This window comes from Cinclus cinclus, chromosome 16 (assembly GCF_963662255.1).
Source record: "Cinclus cinclus chromosome 16, bCinCin1.1, whole genome shotgun sequence".
NCBI lineage: Eukaryota > Metazoa > Chordata > Aves > Passeriformes > Cinclidae > Cinclus > Cinclus cinclus.
The window spans coordinates 6,811,178-6,834,654 of NC_085061.1; the positions used below are offsets into that span (position 1 = coordinate 6,811,178).

Genomic DNA, 23,477 nt, shown 5'->3' on the forward strand with positions numbered 1-23,477 from the left:
CCGGCTAGGTAGCTGTCATTGCATTAACCATAATGCTTTCTTTATTCCAGACTCTTCTGGAATTCTGGTTGCTTAAGTGCATAATGTTTTCTTCTGTTATAAATACTGCTTTGAAGAATTTTAAGTGCTAATACCAAAGGGTTATTTTCACTGCCTTTATTTTCCCAGTGCTACACACACTAATTTTCACCTCACCTTCACTTTGTTCCGTTCCATTATTCCATGTTATGTCCTTCTGTACTCCACTATAGGAGGATATAAAGAAGGTAAACGGCTGATCCAAGAGCAGACAAACATATATGCATTCAAAGTCCCAGCAACAATGAGAGGGAAACAGTCAAAACCAGACAATTTGTTTTAGTTATGCTACAACCAATAGGAGAATTTTGCTCTTCCCCTGGTATCACTCATTCTCTGCTGTTATGTGTTTTCTTATTACTGTTACCTGTTATTCACCTGTTGGATCCAGGATTTTCATTACTTAGCACCAGCAATTCTAAGAAACAAAGACTCCTGATATATTCTCCCTCGGATTCCATCGGAACTTCTCGTGCTATTCTTTAACATTGACCCAGATGTGTGAGATTCTCCAGTTTTTCACCACTGCTATTCACATACATACGCAGTGCAACTCACTCACTGTGTGCATCCACTTTTATGGAAAAGCAGGCAGGCAGCTCTCCTTATGCTCTTGCTTTAAAAGCAGAGTTGCCATTTGACAACAAAGAAGCAGTGTTCTACACTGACTCCGAGCAAGAATTCCTCTTTCATCTGGAGCTCTGGGCTTTGTGCTTTTCTGAACCCTAACCCCAGGCAGAACCCTAACCCTAGGCTGAGCAGTAAGAGCAGCCTTGGGCTGAGGCTACTGCAAAGCAGAAAGGTCTGGAGGGAGCCCTGTTGTGGCAGTCCTGTGTTCCCCTCTGGACTTTATGGTTTTCTGCATCCAGTTTAGAACTGAGGTCTGTCCCCAGCCTGCCAGAGCTGTCCTGTTTATTTCTAAGCTCCTGTAGGATGGACAGTAGTGGGCTGGTAGAATGGTCTCTCTAATGGATTTTCAGGGACATCTGAGAGGTGTTGGCTGCACAGCTCTGACAAAGAGGTCTGGCTGCCAGCTTTGCACAGACTTGTTTTAAAAAAATCATCCCTTACATCTTTATTTAATTAGACTGATGATGGCTCAGAGCATGACTGATCTGCAGTAGGCTCAGGATCCATTTCTGTACCCATCATTTCCAGTAATAACTTCATTTCTGCCTTTCAGATATGGCCATGCCCAGATCCCTACTGTGGGCTGTTGACATTTTTGGGAGGGTTTACACTCTTTCTACTGTTGGCCAGTACTGGGAGCTCTGTAAGGACACACAGCTGGAATTCAAACGGGTCTCTGCTGTCAAACAGTGCTGCTGGGGAATAGCCTGTGACCATCAAGTGTACACCTACGTATTCTCAGGAGATGTTCCCATCAGATACCAGGAGGAAACCTATGAGAACCAGGTATGACAGGTACAGTACCTCTCACAGGGCCACTGCTTGGACTGACAGCACATCCTACATCGGCTGTCTTGGTGTGCTTTTTTCACAGGAGGATTGAGCAGTTTTACTTGTTTTCATTTTTTACCAGAAGCTTCTGAAAAGTACATATATGTGCCAAATACCAGGTTATTCTTGTAGTATTTAAATTCCTAAAGGAGTTTCACTTCCCTGCTCCTAGCAAAAGCAATGCCAGTGTGGACTCCAGCCCTGTTCTGTGTGAGCCATTTCAGACTGGAGCATTCACCCTATTCACTGAGTAGTTTCCATTTCTCCTTTCCTTAGTGACAAATACACCATCCCCTTAAGAAATTGTCCTATGTAACTTCCAGGCAACAAAGATGCATTATCAGAAATATATTATTCTTTTAAAAATGCTACTTCTTAGTGTTACAAAGACTTCTCTGATAAAGGCATAACTTTTCATCAAAATACAATGTTTCCAACTTTTTTGCATAAAAGTGTTAAGGTGATCCTTTCTATCGGATGCACTTCAAAATAATGTCTTTAAAACAGTATTTTAAAGGAAATTTATCAAATTTGGTTTTAAGTTAACCAACAGTTAATTGAGAGAGAAAATTGATGGATTTTCTTGAGCACATGTCTCTGATTTCTAATGGGCAATGGAATGAATATAAATTGGGAAGAGACATTAACTTACCTGCATTAGCAAAAGTACAAGAAATAGTTTTTTTACATTATTTAATATTGATACAGCTTTTCAGCCATTTAAGAATGTTCCTTTTTATTGTTTAAACATGTTCTTTAAAAATTTAAAATTTAAAATTTTATTTGTTACTTTAAAACTTTCATTTTGTTTCTTCTAGGTAATAAAAAATGGAAAACAAAATACTATAAAGCACAAAAAGAAATACTCTACAAGACCTAACAACGACAAAATTAAACTGAAGTAGTTTGCAGATAATGTGCAAGGCAATTTAGCCAGATTTCTAGTAACAGCAAATAATATTTTGTGTAAAAATTATAGCAGATTTTGAACCACTCATTTTCCACGTACCCTAAAATGTAAGACAGTATTACAGGACAGATTTTGCCAGTATTTCTATAGTATGTAGGAGAGTGGGGGGGAGGAAATGACAGTATTGGTGAAAATCCTTGTGTTGCTGGTTCTCTAACTGATTCAAGGCAGATTAGGGAAAAATATAATATAAAATCCAGGGGAAATTTGCTGATACAGTTCTCTCGACACCGTTCCTGGCAGAGGCAGTGCTGTTTTCCTAGTGCAGACAAGATGTGAATCATCTTTCTCTGGGAGTAGATTAGAGATACCAAGGACATCCACCCAGCATTAGCCTAAAGCTGCAGTGTCATGGGGCCATATATCACTAAAGAAAAAAGCCCTGTGTCTGGTAAAATATAGCATCAGATGGTCCTGTTTATGTAGCTGAAAATGACTTGGTTGGGACAAGCTCTGCAGTCAGCCCTTCTTTGATACTTAAAAAAACTTCCTCCAAAGGCTATGTCAGGGAGGGGCTCATGGAGTTAACACTTTCTCATTCACAGGAATTTTTTTATGGCAGAAAATAAGAAATGTATCATGACTCCCTGTAAATGTCCAATGAGGTAATGTGATCTCAAACAAAATACTTTATTTATTATTTCTGGCAGCGCTGGAATCCAGTTGGTGGCTTTTGTGAGAAATTACTGCCCAGTGACCGCTGGCAGTGGAGTGATGTGAGCGGGCTAAAACACCAGCAGCTTGATAGTTTCACACTGCCTTCACCACACTGGGAGTGGGAGTCTGACTGGTATGTGGATGAAAATATTGGAGGGGAACCAACAGAGAAAGGGGTAGGTGAACAATACCAAAAAGAGCTCTATTCTGGGAATTCTTACTCGGTAAAATGGAAGGAACTTTTATAGAAGTGTAAAAAAAGTCTGTAAGAAACTTGCTATAGATGCTTCTTTCTGGGAAATAGCTCAACTCTAATACAGCAGAAAGAAGGATCTTGTTTCTAGGCTTTTGAAGTCTATAGGAGCTTCTATAGAAGCTTTTTTCTTTTGATCAGGCCACAAAATCCTGGCAACTGAATGCCATTGTTATTTAAAGTCTTTACTATGAAGAAAGTAAAATGTTTTGCTGTGTCTTGTTTGTTCTGTATATATCATCCAGAGGAATTTGGGCATGATTCATAAATCATTCCTGGAATTAGCTGACCTGTTAATCAGGGCTCTAGAGACACACAGAGTGACTTGTGCTGTGACTCTTGTGCAAAATTGTTCTGAATTATGACTTTAAGCTTTCCCTTGATCCTGTTTTTCTTACAAGAAAACCTCTGTTTGCAGGGCTGGACTTATGCCATAGACTTCCCCAGCACCTACACAAAGGATAAGAGATGGAATTCTTGTGTCAGACGCAGGAGATGGATCAGATACAGGAGATACAAATCACGGGACGTTTGGGCCAAGGTTCTGGATCTCTTTTAAATATGAAATAAACTGATTGGCTGAAATAATCAATTTTAAGTGCAGGGAAGTTAATTTTTTATGACTTCTCTGTAGGCTGGACTTGGATTCCTTCACTTCCAACTTGCTATTATTATAAGCATAAATGGAAGGCTGGGATTTCTCATAGAAACCTGTGGTAATAAGGTGCCAGATCTCATGGTGATGTAATTAGAGGTGGATGCTCAACTCCTTTGTGAATTTCAGATCTACTTTTTAACTTCTTTGGTTGTGTGACAAAGCACTCTCACTTGAGGTGGCACCTGCCTTGCATCATTCACAAGCTAGGTCCTTTATCCATGTGAATAGCTGTTCTTTAATAATTGTTGTTCCATTTTAAGAACATTCAAAATTTGTAATTTGTGATCTTTCAGCTTTCCAATTCTGTATGCGCTGTTCTGTGAGTAAAAATTTCCTGTAGTTAGGGTGCAAAACACAGACCTCTCCATGCTGCCTTGGCAGCATTTCCCCTCTGTGCATATGGAGGCCTTGAATGAGAGGGAGAATCTCCATGCTTAGCCACTGTAGGAAGTGATAAACACAAGTTATGCCACCACCCAAGTCACCTGTTTGCAGTGTCTCCTCAACCTTCCTTCCCTTTGCTCCAGATTGTGTCCCATGATGAACCAAACCAGCTGCCAGACCCTTTCAATGACATCTCCATTGGAGGATGGGAGATCACAGATGAGCCTCTTGGCCGCCTGTCAGTGTGGGCAGTTTCTTTGCAAGGAAGGGTATGTGTGTGTTCCCTAAGTTTTCTAATAAAAATTACTAGTTAAAAGCAGTTAAATACTTGTAAAGCAAGGCAGGGTTGTTATTGTCTTACATTGGTAAGGAAATGCAGTGCTTGTGCATCTGGCAGAGGATGAAAAGCTGCTTTGGGACTACATTATGTAACAACTTGTGTTGTAAATGGAAAAGCTTAGTACTTCTAGGGTTGTTGTTTTATGGAATCCTTTAACCTCTATGAACAGGTGAATCTTAAAAACTGGGACTGAGTAGTATCTTATATCTTGAAAAACGCCCAGAATGCTGACTGGTGCTGGGAATCAGGAGAAGGAGCCCTAAAACCTGACAAAGGTTCTGGTGAAGCATTGTGCTGTACCTTTTGGGTGGAGAGACAGCGATGATTCAAGAGTTTACAAAATGAAATTCTAAGACTGGTGACTGGAAAGTGGTCATCTCCTGACCTGGCAATGTGGCACCCAGCTCTGAAATGTTTTCATTTTATTTTCTATTGAAAACTATACATCTCTTTCTGTTGCTGTTGCTGTTGGTTTTAGGCCTCCCATGGAGTCTCCTCTTTTACTCAGTCCTGTGAAGATTTGATTCTTGCTTTTCTTCCTTCATCCTTACAGCTTGTATCTAATATTCCTTTGTGTCTAGACAGTGTCTAACTTGTGTTCTCACAGGGCAGAATGTAATGTGACTGAGCTTTCAGTCACATTTGGCACTGCCTGGAGAGGCAAGCAATCTTGGTTAAATTGTTTAAAATAAAACTCCCTATTCCTTATACTTTCTAGTAATACATGACAAGCATCCCAGTCTAATGGCTTACTTGATTGCCATTGTAAAATGCTTTGATTTCCCAAGTGAAAGTCCCTGGGGAAGTAAAGTATTCCTAAAAATGAAAATATAGCACTCAGCAGTCAAGTCATGCTGTGGAGCATTCGTATGGATGCTCTCTATCTCTGACCTTCCTATTTTGACTGTGATCTACAGAAAATTGCACAGTCCAAGACTAGCAAATGGTTGGATGTCACCAAAGACAGCACAGAGAATGGAATTTTCCCCCCATATTGTGGCAAGCTCTGTTCAGTGAATGTGAGGTCAGGCTGTCAGCTAACAGTAACATTTTTGTGTTATGTATTTGTTCACTCTTGGTTTATATAACATGCCCTGAAATACACTGAAGTGGTTTAAATGTTGAAATATACACAGAACTTGTAGCAATAGGTTACTGTACCCAATCCAGATGCAGTTCCATGACAAAAGCTGCTCTGTAGAGCAGCCTCCTCCCTTAGTACATAAGGAAATAGCTTCAACTGCATAATCAACACAAAAAAAAGTACCTTTAAAGGTCAGAGTGCCGTACATTACATAAAACATTCCTGTTGTTAAAGGACAGCTGTTCTTTCCCGTTTCTTTACTCTTGTCTCAATGGTTTCATTGTTTTAGTATTTTTTTTTCTTATTTCATTTGTTTTTGTTTTTTTAAACTTGTTTAGGTATGGTACAGAGAAAATGTCTGCCATCACAATCCAGAAGGTTCCACGTGGTCCTTAGTCACCACTCCTGGTGAAGTTGTACAGATCAGCTGTGGACCCTATGACCTCCTTTGGGCAGCTCTCTGGGAAGGGCAAGCTATTGTGAGAGAAGGAATTGATAGGAATAACCCTCAAGGTAAAGTTTGTTAATTCTGGCTGGAAACCCCTTTGATTTGTATAGTGTTGAATAAGAAACTAACCTACAGTGCCTTCTGGGTTCTGTCTTTTGCAGGAATTTCCTGGAGTATTGTGGAGTCTCCAAGCTCTGAAAATGGGATTATGCACGTCTCCGTGGGTGTTGATGTGGTGTGGTGTGTTACAAAGGATAGAAAAGTAAGAGGGCTCATGTTCTGTTTTTGCTTTTTATCTTCCCTTTCTCTGTCTGCTGTTCTCAAACAGGAGTGTAACTTGCACAGGAAGCATTGGTGATTTGAATTCTCTATGGCCATGGTTTGGGGAACTCTAGTTCCCCTTGCTGTTGTGGGAATGCTCTGTGGTTTGTGATAGTTGAATTGAATTTAAGGAAGACTTTTTACTTTTCTGTTGGAAGGAGTTTTCTAAACACAAGTCAGAAAGATTTGGCAGGTGGATGGGGATGTTGGTGGAGATTGGATGAGGAGCCTCTTCTAAGGGATGTTAAGCATCAAAATTGAAGTGACTCCTGTTTCCACAAGGACTGAATTTTACATCAAAAGCAGCAGGGGGAGTATTATCATCTACACTTTCCTGCATGCTGCTATTTTTTTTTATCTTCCTACTGCAGCTGTTCCCTCTTCTTCAGCCTTTTAATACGGGGATTTTGGTATTTAATTAGGTGAGATATCTCTTACGTGGATGTGTGATTACTTTCTCACTGGTCTTTTAACTTAGAATGATGGAATGTCTTAAGTTGGAAGGGACCCATGAAGATCATGGTGTCCCACTCCCTGCTCCTTCACACTGAACTCAAAGCCAGGCTGAACTCTGTGCATATGCAGCAGTTCTGTTGAGTTTCTCTGCTGTAGTGAGTCACTACTTGTCAGCTGAGCCATGGTAACAGGCTGTGCCCAGCCTGGTCCATCTGCCAGATAAATCCACTGTAATAAATGGAGATAAGCTGGTGCATTTCCCTTCAGATCTGCCAAAGGGCAGTCAAGCATTCTGATGTTATGGTATTCAACCAACAGCCTCTAAGGGAGCTGCTTGCTGCTATGACTGTCTGGATATGTTCTACATACAGAGGGAACTTCTTCCAGGTGCACAGCCCACAGACACTTCCAGATTGGTAAAGTCAGATCTGAAGGGAGACAATTTAAAGAGCTGTACTGCTAGAGACATTCCTCTGACAGTTCCCTCTGGCAGTCCTGTTTCTAGGGTTTGAATGTAAGAACACTATTTAGAAGCCCATTCAGAGTGATCAAAAATAGCCTACATGTTGGTAGTAATAGAAAGTATTTTTCCAACAGCACAAAAACTAACTCTTTCACAGAAAGTCCTACAAAAAGTCTCCTTTTTTCGGCTTTCCTTTAGGCTGCAGGTGGCCACACAGAGTGGTTACTATTGGGAGAATTGTTTTATCTTTATTTGATAAAGAAAAAGAATCAAGGAAGTAATTGACTTCTTAAGACAATGTGGCAAATCAGTATTAGAGATTAAGACTAATCCACTAAAGAAACTAAATTCCTGCTAGAGCAGAAGGAGAAAAATTTAAACTTTCTGTTGTTGTTGTTGTTGTTGTTGTTGTTGTTGTAGGTGTGGTTTAGAAGAGGAGTGAACTCACATAATCCTTGTGGGACAAGTTGGATTGAAATGGTTGGAGAAATGATGATGGTAACTGTAGGCTTAAACAACCAGGTAAGAGAGCTGGGGAGCAGCTGAGAGGGCATTTACATTCTCCCCTAAAGGGGAATGTTACCTCTGAGGTGTATGTTCCTTCTAGTGCAGGAGCTGTTCACACATGGTGAGGACTCTCAGCAGTACCAATAGGGCTGGCTGGACAAAGGGGCCCTTGGCTTAGACTGCTGGGAGGGAAAGTGGCTGAATTCTGCAATTCTGCACCTGAAGCACGTGTCTTGTATGGCACAGGGAGGTGCAGACTGGTTCTGGTACAGAATTTTGTTTTGCATCTACAGTGTCAGCATTAAGGAAGAACATGAAAGGAAAATGCTGTGTCCAGCACCTGTGTTCTGCACCTTTTTTTGTATCTGATACCTACTGCGTTCCAAGCCACTTCCTTCACCAAACCCTTTCCCTCCCTAGGTGTGGGGAATCGGCTGCGATGACAGAGCGATTTATTTCCGTCAAGGTGTCACACCAAATGAGCTCAGTGGGAAGACATGGAAGGCAGTTGTGTCTGGCAGAGAGAGTGACAGATCTCAGACTGGGAGCTCAACAAGTCTGCTCAGGTACTTCATGAAATACCTGCTCAAGACTTTGTACAGCAAGGGTTTCAATGCTAGGAGATACTTCTTTACATTCAAGGCATACAGAGGAGTCGAGAAGACATCTCTAATCATTATGTATGCCAAAAGGCATTTGCATTTTTGCCAAATTAACAGTAAGCAGCCATTGTTGCACTCAGAGAAGAATCTGAAACTCCCACAGTGGAATTCACTGCATGCCTGCAGTAAAGGATGTTCCTCTGGGCTTTACTATCAGTATCTGGAACTAGTCTCTAATAATTATGAAATTATGAAATACCATGAAGGAGTGTCAACTCCACTAAGGAATTTTTCTTCCTGAGTGTCACTGCACGTTTCTTTTCCTAGGGAGGTTAAATCAATTATTCCCCCTGCTTGCTGACCTCTGGGCTGTACCACACATGCCAATGGATCTGACTTGTTTGAGCCAGAGTGTGTCCTGAGAAGCTCCCTTTAGCAAAGACAAGTCATAAGGTTAAGAATGGGCTTTAAAAAATCCTATTCATTATTTTGTATTCAGAACATGGGATATGTTTTCCTGAGAGTTGTAGGCAGCCAACACCGCCAGTTGTTTGAAAAGATCAATAAAATTCCTTCCTGTGTTTCAGATTTACTAGACCAGTTTGCCAGATGGCACACTGGTTTGTTGGACTCTTTCCTCTGATGATAGAATTTGACATTTAAAAGAGAAGTCTGCTGTTTCCTGCAGTGAAACACTAAGTCAGTTTCTGTGTGTCTGCGATCTAAGGCCTGTGCTGATTTACAATGCTTTGGATGATAATTAATTATCTATTTGTCCTTCAGTGCTGGCTGTTTCTTTACTGATGATATTCAGAACCAAACAAGCGCGGTCATTCAGGGTGATGCAGATCCTTCCTCTGATACAGAGCTCCCCGGCGTGCCCATGAGCCCTGCCAGCACTGCCCTGCTGGGAGCTGCAGCTGCTGGGAGTGGCCCAGCCAGCCAGGCTGAAACATCTGCACAGCTGACTGTGGATCCTCTGCACTCTGAGCAAGGAGAAGCCACTGCTGCTTCAGCTAGTAGTGAGAAAGATAACCTTGAAATGAATAAATCTCCTGGAAACCCAAATCCTTCTGCAGAGCTGCAGTGGATAAACATTGACTTGAAGGAGGCTCAGAAGCATCCAGTGCTCTCTGTCAGCAGCTTTGCAGACACCTCCAGCCTCTCTTCCCTGGGCGTGTTCTCGGTGGGAGCTGAAGACCAGTACGGAGCCGATGAGCACCCGCTGTGGGCCTGGGTGTCTGGGGGAGGCTGTCTGGTAGATCTGCACAGCCCACTGAAGTGGTTCACTGCTCCATCAGGTACTGGCCAGTCACCACAGCACACCCCAGTTCCAGTCACAGCTCAGTATGCTCTTTAAGAAAAACGTTGGTTTGTTCTTCCTGAGCAAAACCATGGTGCAAAACTTGTGCCAGCCCACTTTCTCTTACTGCAGTTTGTTAATAGGTTCATGTCTGGGCATAGTGCTGCAGTATCTAGCTGTAGAGCACTTTGGGCTTGAGATAAATAAATACAAAACTGATATTTTCTCCTGAGTTCCTGTAGCAATTTTGTAATCTGTGCTTGATCTGCATGTCATTTTAAATTGTACTGAAACTGCAGCTCAGAGCAAAACACATAATATCACTGGGCAGTAAAAGGAAGGAGTGAAAAGGGCTCTCTTGGGAGATGCAGGTGCCAGCAATAACTGCCTCACTCTGCCATTCCTACTGAAATGGGAAAATAAACCACGAACTGTGGCATCCCAGTATTTAACAGTCTAACTCGTGATATTATATATCATATTATCTAATATTATATTGTATTAGTATATATATATAATATATATTAAATATGTTATATATATAAAATAGTATATTATCTAATTCAGTGACAAAACTCATTTTTACAAGGTTATGGCTTTACAAGCTTCTATATAATCACCTAGTGATTCTACTTCTATGCAACATTTACAAAGTTTGGCTGTAATACATTGATTCCAAATTATAATCATTATAAAAATGGTGTTAGACTGGGTTGATCCAGTCTGGTGTTCAAAGGAGAGCAGTGTTTTACCTTTCACAGAACTGTACTCAGAGCTCACTGGAGCTTATTGGCTTTGGTTCTGTCCCAGGTTTATCATCGTCTGTGCAGTCTCTGTCCCTGTCCATCACTCCTGCACAGACAGCAGCATGGAGGAAGCAGATTTTTCAGCAGCTTAGTGAAAGAACAAAGCGGGAACTGGAGAATTTCAGGCACTATGAGCAGGCTATTGAGCAGGTAAGCAGTGAGGACATTCACCTCTTATCTTCTGAATGCATCTGGGAATCAGTAATACATTTCTGACATACTCATTTCAGCTTACTGTCAGCTTTGTATTCTTGCCCTTATTTTTGTCTATGACAACTTTCCTGGATTATTAATGTCTGAGCTCCCTGTGGGAAATTAACAGCTTGTCAAACATGGAACAGCAGTATTCATCTAAAAGCATTATCAGATAGTTTTATTTAGGAGGAAACAAAGCGTTGGTCAGCATTATTTGGGTACTGTGAGACCTCAAATCCTCAGAGAAATGGTTGCAACAGTGGAACATTGTATGAATTACTCCACCACAAGATGAGGCATCTTAATTGAAGCAGTGACTCAAGTAGGTGAGCTTCCCTCTCTGTGGCCATTAGAACTAATTTCACTTGCGTAAATAAATGATGCAAACGTCAACTGCAGCACATAAATAGCAGCAGTTTTGTTTGATGTTCCCTTTGTTATGACTCCTTGGCTCTTTTCAGATTCATTCATATTTTTGGTCCCTTCATTGCTAATTACCAAATGACATCTGGAATTGTTTGATTAAAAAAAACTTGGAGTCCAGGGGTTTAATCAAGTTTAAGAGCCTTTAAACTCCAAAGAGGTTGGGTTATAACAAGAGCAAACTTGAGTCAATTACAACTTGTGTGCTACTGTATTCTTGTGGGGTAAAAATGTTACTACTGTTGTACATGTGCCACTTCAGTATCTTTTTATCCACTTTTATGGGTTTTCATACTCCAGTACACTCTGTATGGGAATGTGTGATACAGGTGTATCAATGTATGATGAGGTGTGATACAGACTAACCTGCAGCAGACACAACTTATGGGCACAAAAACAGTATTTGGGAGAGAGAAAAAGAGTTGTGTAGTTTCTTTATTCCTGTAATTTTGTGTTTGCCTTGCAGTCAGTGTGGGTTAAAACTGGAGCCTTGCAGTGGTGGAGGAACTGGAAGCCTCATAAGTGGATGGACGTTCGAGTTGCACTGGAGCAGTTCACTGGGAGTGATGGGATGCGTGACAGCATCCTGTTCATCTATTACATGTACCATGAGGAGAAAAAGGTGTGTTCAGCTGCAGATCCTGCGAGAGCTGCTCTTGACAAAGGGAAGCCTCTGAAAGGGAAACAGTTTCTTTAAAGGAGGCAACTTATGGCATGCTACTGTTCTGAGGTTTGGGAACTAATTCCAAGGTAACCCCAGGTACCAGCAAACCACAGGCTTTTCTGAGCTGTGTTAATTCTGTGTCAGAAACACCGAATCACAAAACACTCATGTTGCTTAAACCATCAGGTCTGCATTAATTAGGAATTCTTCTGGAAGTTCAGGATGTTCTTGGTTGTGAAGAGCCTGGCTTGGTTGGACAGGGTCTTCCCAAGTAGGGTTAATGTCTGCAGGCAATAGGAATCAGAGGTAGGGCAAGGCTGGAAACTGAGTCCCATTCCCTTTGCAGCAAGAATTGATTCTTTGCTATCCTTGGCAGAAATGCCTTCTTTGTAGACCTGAAGTGCAAAATTACTGGATCTGTGGAAGGTTTGCCTTAGTCATGTTTTTTTTTCCTCTGGCCTTAGTACATCCATGTATTCCTGAATGAAGTGACCATTATAGTTGAAGTGCTGAATGAAGCCAAGCACTCCTTTGCACTGTACACGCCTGAGAGGACGAAGCAGCGATGGCCAATCCGCCTGGCAGCCACAACAGAGCAAGAAATGCATGACTGGGTAATTCTGGGCATCTCCCATTTCAAGATGGTAATATCTGCAATAAAACATAGAAGCCAGTCTCTGAAATGTCAGCACTGCATCTAAACTCTTGAGGGGATTAATCTGTTTTTTAAGTTTAGGTATTTAAAACGTGATCAAACTTATTTAGAAGTTGAGGCTTGTTATCTCTTCTGAGGTCTGCTTGCTTTCTAGTGCTGCAGTTATCCACAGCAACACCAATATTGCTTTTCATTCTCTTCCTATCTCTGGATATAGATTAGGGTAGGAATGAGTTAGGAGCTGAATTAAGTTATTGTGTTCTTCTGTACTAATGGTAGAAGAACCATTCTCTGTTGTCACTTGCAGAGAGTCTTTTGTACAGGCAGACAGGCATAGATACACTGGACCAGGGGCAAACCTGAGAGATGCTTCATCCTGATCAGCTGCTGCAAACCACAGCGGTTCCAGTGGTTGTATAATAATTTCTGAACCACTGAATTCTAGTGCCTTTTGAGAGAAAGCTGCAAATTCACTTTGCTGATTTGCAAGAATGTGCAGAGGTAAAATTTTGTTTTACAGTACTGAGCATCTCAATGGGAATTTTTGATCTCACTGTAAATGGGAGCTCTTTTTGCTTCTTGTTTTGTAGCTGTCTTTGCTGAACATGTCTTGCTGTGAAAGCAGACGGATTCAAGGCCCTCCTTCTCACCATGCCATTTGGTCAGTTACTTGTAAAGGAGACATCTTTGTTAGTGAGCCAAGTCCTGAGCTGGAGGCCGGACCCCAGCTGATGCCGTGTGATCAAATGTAAGAGGCTTCTGAAGCTGTTCTTTCTGTATGGGATGCCTTCCAGCAAAGAATGTCCTGTCAGTTCAGTGGCTTTGATGGGCTCTTGGAGTGTGTAGTACACTGCAGATGTCTCTCACTAACAGGGTTAATGGCTGCCTTCCTATCCATGATTGCACATAAAGAAATTCACCAAATCTTATCTGAATTCTTAGATGCTTGGAGATATCCTTGTGATTTCAAAAGCCTTTCTCACCGAGATCCCTTTTTTTGTAATTGCACCTTTAATGCCATAAGAGATAGCCTAAACTGAAAATAAATGAAATCGCTGCAATTGGAACATAATTTGAGCTTTCAGTTTTATCTGAGTCAAGAAATCTGAAATTCCCAATTCCCCATAGACACTGCAGTCCAGGAGCAGTTTCTCAACAGTTTTTATGAAACTGTGGCAATATGGCACTGCAGTATGGCACCCCTCAAGCAGAACAACACCATCTGCTTTTTGGTAGCTGTTGAGAGGGAAATGCTCTCAACTGGCAACTGCTTTCACTTACAGGTTGCACAGTGGTTGGACAAGTGAGCAGAGAAGGTTGCCTGAAGAGCGTTGGGTTGTTGGTGGGGAAAGCACACATTCCTGAAGGATGTGGTGCTGAGTACAGCTCCTTTTCCTGGCAGGTTCTGGCGGCAGGTGGGAGGCCACCTCCGGCTGATAGAGAGCAACAGCCGGGGCGTGGTGTGGGGCATCGGCTACGACCACACAGCCTGGGCTTACACTGGTGGATATGGAGGTGGCTTCATCCAAGGTACAGCTTGGGGTTGAGAAACAGAATCATCAGTGGCTGTTGGAATTTAAAATGTAATGACTCCAAGCTTTAGCTTTACTCTAACCCACATTGTTTATTCCTCACAGGACTGCCCTGTAGTGCTGATAACATTTATACACAGTCAGATGTGAAATGTGTTTACATCTATGAGAATCAACGGTGGAACCCAGTCACTGGATACAGCAGCAGGTTATTTACTCAATTTATTGCATTTATTTACTTTAATACTACTACAGTCAAATGAAACAAGGGCTTTTTTCTAGCTTGGAAGAGTTATTACACTTACTCTGTCTTCCGTCTCCTCTAACATTCATAGTTAACCCGTGGTGGAAGGAGCAGTGTTTCTCAATTTCCTAATTTGTAATTATCCATTCAAAATGTCATTATGGCAAAACGCTACCATTTTGTGATTTGTGATTTGTGCTTTGTGTTTGCACAAAGTGTGCTTTACAGTATCTTTCACTATTTAAGGCCAGAAAGAAAGTTACTAGTATATATATTCCTATACATATTTTGCTAAATACACTGGGTCCTTGAATAGTATATTTGAGCAAAAGTATTGAAAAATACATATCCACATATATGGGATTGATGTTCTGGTTTTAAACGGTAGTGAGGAATATCACTCTACAGAGAAACATTTACATGGCCCTCACATTTGGTATAACTGGAAGCAGTTGTACAGATTCATTCCCACCATGTTCATCACTCACATGATGTTTTTAAATACAGAGATTAACGATGGCAGTGTCTTGTGTGTGAAAGCAGGAAGTGCTACAAAAACGCTTTTCTTCCCTTGCCTTTTAAATTCCCTGTTAAAAATGACCTTGCATTCCTTGTGTACTGTTCCATCACCACAGAGGTCTGCCCACAGACAGGTACATGTGGAGTGATGCCTCTGGCCTGCAGGAATGTACAAAGACCAACACCAAGCCTCCTTCTCCACAGTGGTCTTGGGTGAGTTATATCTTACAAAATTTTTAAAAAGAAGTCCAGCCTTAGCAAGTAGGATACAAGACTTGAGTTCAAGGGGCACAGATTTTCTTCTGGGATTTGTTGTAACATTAAACCTTATTTTCCCAATTCATAAGTAGCAATAATCTTCCATAGTCAAAGGAATATTAAACACTGAGTGTTTCTTTTTTGTTTAACATGACTTAGATACTTTTCAGCTGAATTAAAAAGATTTAGGAACTTCTGTATGTATTTCAAGTATTAGAAGATTTCTAGCAAGTCATTGTTCTCCAAAAGGTGGAGGTAAATAGACAAGAGGTGTTTATGAGACATGAGGTGTTGACTGTTATTCCCAGTGTCCCCATTTGCCCACAGGTCTCAGACTGGTACATTGACTTCAGCCCGGCGGGTGGCACGGACCGGGAGGGCTGGCAGTATGCAGCTGACTTCCCAGCGTAAGGAAACTCCTCTTCTACCAAATCCCATACTCCAGTCCTCACTCCTCCTCGCTTCTGGTTTGCACATTAACTGCCCTTTGGCAGGGACACAACACTGCCTCATTTCCCCCCTTTTTGTGGGCACACTGATATTTGCAGGGAGGGAGGGCAGCAAGATGAACTTGGCAAACTGTCACTTAAAGAATTTTAAAATCAGCAGGGGTGCCTGGTGGGCAGATGGAAGTAGTGCTGTCAGGTTGACATTGACACTGGAGATGCTCTGACATCCTCATGAACATTGTTTAAATCTGTTTTGGTAGGTCCTACCATGGCCACAAGACAATGAAAGACTTTGTCCGACGGAGGCGCTGGGCAAGGTGAGGAACCTCAATATAAATAAGTTTTGAACTTGAATGCTAATTGCTCACTAAGTCTACTTTAATATGAGGTGAAGAGTCTTGTCACCCAATCAACAAAAGTAAAGAAACCTGAAATAAATAACCCAGCAGAGAAACTGATGACCTTTAGCATTATGTCTCTAATTGTAAGTCTCTGTGGGTAGTTGCCCTATTGAATTTTGTGGGATCTGTAGATAAAAGTCAGACAGTTCTTCTCTGTATCAATTTTCCTTATGGTAAGTGATTAAGGAACAGTAAACGCTGGGTATATCAGTACATTTTAGGTCACATGTAACTGCTCGTAATAGGCCTTTTATATTAATAGTTTCAACTTAGGAATTCCACATGTTTGGTGCTGGGCCACAGATAGTCCATTTCAGTCAGAGGAAATGTCCAGGTGGAACCCGGAAAACAGCAAACTGCCACTGTATTCTAAAGCTGGGGAAGTGTGTGCATTCCCTGTTTTTCCAACTTTTCTATGCTTCCTATACTAGAGCATCTAATAGTTGTGCTAATTAACTGCTGTGAACTTACACACTGCTGGGTTTGGTGTTGATGCTACAAAGTGTTTTGCCCCGTGTACAAAAAGCTTTGAAGTGAGGTTCTGAAGCATCAAAAGTGTTATTTCATGATATGCAGCAAAACAAACCCAGTAAATCAAAATGGTGACTTGAAATAAAATAAGCAACTTGAGAAATACCCTCTAGTCTAAACACTTCCTCTTGTTTTAGCTATCAGTTGAAAATTGAGAACAAATAGGGAACCACTTAGGGTTGGATCTGGTTTATCAGAACTGGAAAACAAAGGAATGTCCTAATTTTTTTTACGACATTCTTCATACACAAAATTATTGTGGTGATAGTAGAATCTAACATAATTTCCCTAATCAACAGCACTACCTTGGTGCAATTTCCATAGAAAAAGCACACAAAGTCCCAGAATGACTTATCAAGTCTGTCATTTAGAGCTGCTTTACCTCTGCCTACCTCAAGATGCTACATAACCTTTGTAACAGACCAACCAAAAAAAGAATTGTAAAGTTATTCCTTTAACCAGTACAGAGGAAGGAATGAGCTGGGTGTGGAGTTCTCTCTGCAGTTTATTATCCTGCTGTTGCACAGTGAGTCTGAGAGAGCTATGGAGCAGTGTAGCACCAGTTGCAATCTTCTTGGGTGGTCTTTGTTTTATGAAGTAACTTTAAAAAAACCCAAACAGAAGCTTTGAGAAATCAGTATTAGTTCAAATTTCAAAACCTGATGCAAAACATCACTGTTAAAAACCTCTTTCAAATTAAAAATATTAACATTTAACGAAAATCACTGCCTAATAAAAAGACTTTAGGACTGGAAGTCAACAATAGACTGGGAAACCAATTCACTTATAGAAAGTAAATACTTCTGACAGGTTTGGGTTTTTTCTGCTTCAGAAAATGTAAGATAGTCACCAACGGGCCATGGCTGGAAGTGCCTCCTGTTACTCTGTGGGACATCTCCATAATTCCCAGCTCAGATGCAGATGATGAAGAAGCAGTAGCTCTGTGGGCAATCAGTGACAAAGGAGACGTGCTCTGCAGGCTTGGAGTGACACAGCAAAATCCAGCTGTAAGGCTCCCTGTTTGTTCTTACTGCTTATGGATGTATTTAATGTAATATGCAAGTACATGCAATCACACAGGGCCCTCTCTCAAAGCACCTTGTTATTTTTCATCCCTTTGTGTCCCAGATTTGGAAGTCCCTGTCCATCAGCTGTAGCACAGTTTGCTGCCCACATTCCTTATAATGCTTCTCTTGCATAATCTGCCTGAGCTTGTGCCACATCAGCCTGAGCTTGATCTTGTGCCACATCACCTGCAGGAGCCTCTCTCAGCTCCTGGCCATCCTCTCATGAAGCATTTTACTTCTACTTTCTGCACTGGCAGCTTAGATCTTTTGGGTTTTTTTTTTTAAATTGTTGATACCAGGTGTATCCCACTTAAAGGAATTGCTGAGGAACAGACTCTATGAACCATGGTCACAGTCTAGTGCCTCTTGATGCCAGTAGGATAAAAACCAGAAAAAAAAATCTAAGAAAATACTTTAGTAAAATTTGGAGAAAAACTACAAGAAATTGAAAAATATTTAAGATTTTGTCTGGAATCTGAAATACCCTATCAGTTGATTTTTGTGAGGAATTAAAAAAAGAGAAGGCTCTAGTCCAGCTGTTCAGAGACATGTAGATGCCTAAAATGCAGTGATTTTAATAGAAAAGGCCCTTAATTGTGTAACTTAGTTATTTTCAAAGAGTTGTATATACAATTATCTTTGAGGATCAGCAACCTCATTTCTGTTCAGTTGTAAAGTTATGTAAGATTTATCCTCCAAATTACTTTTCACTATGATGGCTTTTTCTCATTTGGTAGTAATCAATAGTATTTTGTCATGGAGGTTTTAACCACTGCTTCACAATTCATCTCCCATGATTTGTTAGGGAACATCCTGGCTGCATGTGGGAACAGATCAGCCCTTCATTTCCATCTCCATTGGAGCATTTTACCAAGTGTGGGCTATTGCTAGAGATGGTTCTGCCTTCTACCGGGGTTCAGTGTCTCCAAGCAAACCTGCAGGTAAGAACTTGTACTTTATCTTTTGCTCTACTCCATTGCCATGTCTGAAAAACTCCAGTCTGTTTCCAAGAGGCCTTTCCTATGGCAGCACATTCAAATAATACAATAATTATAGCAGTTAATTTGCTGTTCACTTGAGTAATTTAAAGTGTTCATTTGTAAAATAAATCTTTTCAAAATATATGATGTCATTCACAGCTTTCCTGCACAGCAGTGTATTTCAACTGCAGACATTCCATGCCTAATCCTGTTTTTTCAATGCTTAACTCAAGATTTGTGACTTTTAGGTGACTGTTGGTACCATATCCCTTCACCTCAAAAACAGAAGTTAAAGCAAGTCTCAGTAGGACGAACATCTGTGTTTGTCTTGGATAAAAATGGTAAGGATTAAAAAAAACTAATAGTGCTACAAAAAGTACATCAGTTTATACCAGACTGATTTTAAAAGGAGAGGCTAAGTTAGACCTGGACAGATGATTACTGGTGCTCCAAAGGGAGTAATATTTCATATTGAAGGATTTGGAGTAGCAGGGGACTTAAGTACTGCTTCTGAAGGCTTGGTTGTTGTTATATCTGATAGTGCCCTGGGTAACAGCAATCCAGCATCTGTGCTCTGGGGGGAAGACACAGATGAATGTCAGAGAATTGCATGACCAGATTTTGTCTGGAATCCTGCTTCAAAACAGATAAATCATGAAGCACTTTTTGTACAAGAAACGAGCCTTTAACACCAGATTCAAAAACCTTAATCTCATTTCATTTTGCTTTCCAGTGCATAGTTCCTTATATGAACATTTTTCCCCAAGCAGTTTTACAAAACAGAGTATTTGATTTTTTTTATAAACAGCAACTACAGAAATACAATTCCAAAGTGGGAATTTCATTTTGTCCATCTCTGTAACGCATCAGCCAAAACTGCATTTCTCCAGAATGCAGGAAGAATTAATTCCTGATTTATGTTGCTTACAGCACTTCAGACAGGCAGCAATGCTGGGCTGTAACCAGCACTCTTTGTTTTACAGGCAATCTTTGGTACCGGCAGGGTATCACACCCAGCTACCCTCAGGGATCTACCTGGGATCATGTTTCAAATAATATCCGTAAAATGTCTGTAGGGCCCCTGGACCAGGTGTGTATTAAGATTTCTTGTATCTCATTAGTCTTTATTAAGAATTATGTAGAATTCTTTTATTAAGAAATATGTAGAACATACTTTAGTAATTAAATAATTTAGTTCTTCAGTATTAGTTTTGTTTAATTTTATTCCACACAATATTGGTCTAAATGCTGGAATCTGATAGGAAGAAAAAAAACAACATACCAATGAAATAGTGATAGAGTCAAGCCCTCTGCTGTAAGAAGCCTCATTTTTCCCATTTCTTTTAACAAGGCTTTTTATATATTTAATCTCTTTCCTGCCAAGTCTTATCTGGCAATGTTCTAGTTATAACACTACTCTATTGTTTGTTTGGGTGTCTCTCTGCCTAAATTAGAGCATTTTCAGCCTATTGAAGAACAAGACAGAGTTTTGATTTTTGAAAGGGGTCAGACAGATTTCACATCTGGGAAGAGCAGCACGTTTTACTGCCTCTCTCTGCTTCCTTGAGGTGTGGGTGATAGCTGACAAAGTGCAGGGCAGCCACAGTCTGAGCTGTGGGACCGTCTGCCACCGGACTGGTGTCCAGCCAATGGAACCTAAAGGCCTCTCCTGGGATTATGGTATTGGGGTAAGTGCTGGGGGCACAGAACTGCCTCAAGTTGATCATCCCAATGCCTATGGGCTCACAGAGAAAGGGAAGTGCCATCCTGCCCAGCTGGCCAGCTTGGGAAAGCTTTGATATATCTGCAGGAAACAGACATTTTCCTTCAGGTTTAGGTTCCTTTTTGAAGTTATTATCATGGGCTCTGCAATCATAGCTGGGAAGTTGTTTATTTGCATTTGATAAGTATTCATTTTAAATAGGTAATTTAAAAGTTACAATGGAAAAACTAGTGGAGTAAGAGCCATTTTTAATAAAGTGGATTCCTTCCTATCTGCACATGAATATTCCCCACTGTTCTACCCTGTAATATTCTCAGTGTTTTGAGAAAGCCTATTTCAAGGTTCTGCCACCTTTTAAGTTGATGGAACATCTGCAGTGGCTCTGTTATGAATGCCTGACCCTACTAATCTCAATTCCCCATGATAAAAAACAATCCTCAGGTTTACCACCTCTGTAACTCCCTTTCAGGGAGGTCTGCTGCATTTTGTTTCATTTTACAAGGAGCCTTTTTTCTGATTCATCCCAGAGCAGGATTACTTTCTTCATGAACAAACTGTATAAACTGTTTATAAGCAGTGCACATAAAGCATCACATCACATACAGCACTGGCAGGGTGATATTTCTTGTTTTGAATTTCTGTATCCCTTTTTCACAGGGCGGGTGGGAGCACATTACAGTCAGAGGAAATGCAACAGAAGCATCTCGGGGTGCTCTGCCTGACACCACCGAGGAAAACCCAGCAGCATCAAAGGAAGGAGAAGATGAGGAGAGCAAAGGGAAAACAGAACACTCTAAGACCCCTCTGATGGTCAGTGAAAGTCAAGAATTGGACAGAAATTCTGTTGGCTGTTAAATTGTTGTCATCTACGTATTGCTAACAAGCAGTAGGCAATAATTTAAAAAGAAATATAAATGTCTACTGTGTGGAGAGAAAAACATGACATTTTTGTGCTACTAATATGTTTGACTGAACTGGACTTTGCAATGGAGTATTTTAAGTACTGAATCCTTCTAATGCATCTTGTGTAAAATGTGACTTGATAGAGTTCATAGTTTTGTCAAAGCAGGCAAGGTTTTTAACCACAGTGTATTTCTGCCCCTTTACCATAGCTGCTACACACCATACAAATGTGAGTATCTGCGCCAATGATCACTGCATTTACTTCTTTTTTTCTACGCTCCCTGCATTTCTCTCATAGTCGCACATCTTGCACACTGTCCTTGACATTCATCTTTGAGCACAGATGTTGTTTCAATTTGAATGAATTGTAGGCAAACACAGCTGGTCCTGTTTGTAGAGGCCCTTACACATGCACAGAGCTCTGCTCATGGGAGAGCTCTGTGTGTAAGGATGGACTTGGGTCAGGCTGTTCTTGTACCCATTAGCAAAATCAAATTCTGTACATCTCTACTTAGGCTGCAGTTACCAGGAAGGGCCAATTTTTGCTGTCTTTGCTCACAGTGAGCAATGTGTTAATGAGGCAGCAGAACCCCTGGTTTCAGGGAGCCATTGGAGAGCCCAGTCTTGCTCAGTTGGGTTCAGCAATGTCTCACTCTGAACTGTCACTGCAAGTGCTGGGAAGTCGTGTTCTGTCTTCAGCTGAACTGAAACTGGGATAATTGAGGTACACAGATGCCTACCTAAGGAGGCTGGAAGGCTCTGGAGGAACCAGACTCTGGAGGCTGTGTTCCAGATCATTGCAAATTATGCTTTCATACTGTAGAAATCAAGGGAAAGTCTTAAACTCTGACTTTACAGTGGTAGGAATGCAAAACTACTGATAGCAGTGGAGTTTGCCAGTGTACACTGATGGCAGTTCAGAATGAAGCTCTGCTGTTCATTTTGAATAAGTGATTTATTAATCCCTTTTTCCCAACATGAAACCACTTTCTATTCTCAAAAAAGCTTTTTTCCCTGACTTATTTATTATAATTCGACAGTTTACATTAATTTCTCCTATCTGTGTGTGACTGTATATGAAGCTATTTTTATATGATGAAGAGTTTGGTGTGGTCTCAGTACTGTATTTATAGAAGTAAAACTAAATGTTTGCACGTATTTAAGGAATATATTTGGTATTCAATGCCAAGGAAAGCACTGTTTCCAAGTCTAAATGTGAATGAAGATTGAAGATGCTTTACTGTTAAAAAAATAACCTGTTGATCTTTCCAGTATGTGATTAGAGATTTCTGGTTTATACATACATTGTGGGAGAAACATAAATAATGTGTTGCATTAATTACCATAATAGATTTTGCATAACTTGCACAGTATCTTGTCCAAATAAATAACTTTACTACATGTATTTTTAGAGAATTATTATGGTTGTATTTTTCTCTGCATTGTTTCAAAATGTTTCCTTTTAATAGTCAGTGTTTACATCTCCAATAATCAACCTGATTGCATACAATAAGCTTTATAATGTATTTTTGCATTTTTCCCTACATTGCCAAGTTTCACTTACTTTACTGTAAAAAGCTGGGTTTAAGTGAAAAAAAAACGTTGTAAGTTGTTTGAGTACTAAGTATTTGCCTTCTAAAATATTATTTAGAAAATTATTTAATTTAAAAGTATAATGTCATTGTTGTGGCTAGTTAAAATACAGAAAAGTGACTTTAAACTGAAGCAATTTTGAAAAATAAAAGTAATTTATCAAAAAAAAAAATGCTTCTTACAAAATCCCTTTTGACCTGTCCAAGAACACAGCACTTAGTAGCACAGTACCACTGTGGAACTAGCAGCTGTAATTCCATAATAATGCCTGTGTCCAGAGACTGACTGTCCCTTGGGGATGGCAGAGTTCAGAGCAGGGGTAACTTCCACCTGCCTCCTTGGTTACTATATTTATAGCTAGATATGATGTGCCATTTTGGGCTTAACATTTGAAATGCCTCTGGTTGCAGAAAGTCAAAAATACACTACCCAAGCATTAAGCTCTCTATGTTTAGGAACAATACCAGCATACTTGGTTCTTGAAGTGCAATTCTTCATCAACAGCACTGTTAAAATACTGGATTTTAAACTTCCTGGTTCCCTCTTGCC

At 40.6% G+C, this 23,477-nt stretch overlaps 1 protein-coding gene across 2 annotated transcripts; it reads left to right on the forward strand.

Moving 5' to 3' along the window:
- The first annotated feature begins 1,254 nt into the window (after nucleotides 1-1,254).
- TECPR1 (tectonin beta-propeller repeat containing 1) lies at nucleotides 1,255-23,079 on the forward strand. 2 transcript variants are annotated; one of them, XM_062503695.1, is made up of 24 exons: nucleotides 1,255-1,494; nucleotides 3,160-3,342; nucleotides 3,838-3,960; nucleotides 4,605-4,730; nucleotides 6,224-6,398; nucleotides 6,495-6,595; nucleotides 7,994-8,095; nucleotides 8,501-8,646; nucleotides 9,466-9,983; nucleotides 10,796-10,941; nucleotides 11,876-12,031; nucleotides 12,538-12,687; nucleotides 13,319-13,476; nucleotides 14,131-14,258; nucleotides 14,366-14,468; nucleotides 15,140-15,236; nucleotides 15,609-15,688; nucleotides 15,991-16,047; nucleotides 17,495-17,669; nucleotides 18,535-18,670; nucleotides 18,958-19,050; nucleotides 19,693-19,799; nucleotides 20,278-20,397; nucleotides 21,090-23,079. In XM_062503695.1, exons 1-24 carry the CDS (start codon nucleotides 1,264-1,266, stop codon nucleotides 21,285-21,287), a joined length of 3,609 nt encoding a protein of 1,202 aa, XP_062359679.1. In that variant the 5' UTR covers nucleotides 1,255-1,263; the 3' UTR covers nucleotides 21,288-23,079. The 2 variants fall into 2 exon arrangements, with proteins under 2 accessions (XP_062359679.1, XP_062359680.1); XM_062503696.1 differs by lacking the exons at nucleotides 17,495-17,669; nucleotides 20,278-20,397; nucleotides 21,090-23,079 and having other exon boundaries at nucleotides 1,270-1,494; nucleotides 19,693-19,789.
- Nucleotides 23,080-23,477: the final 398 nt, after the last annotated feature.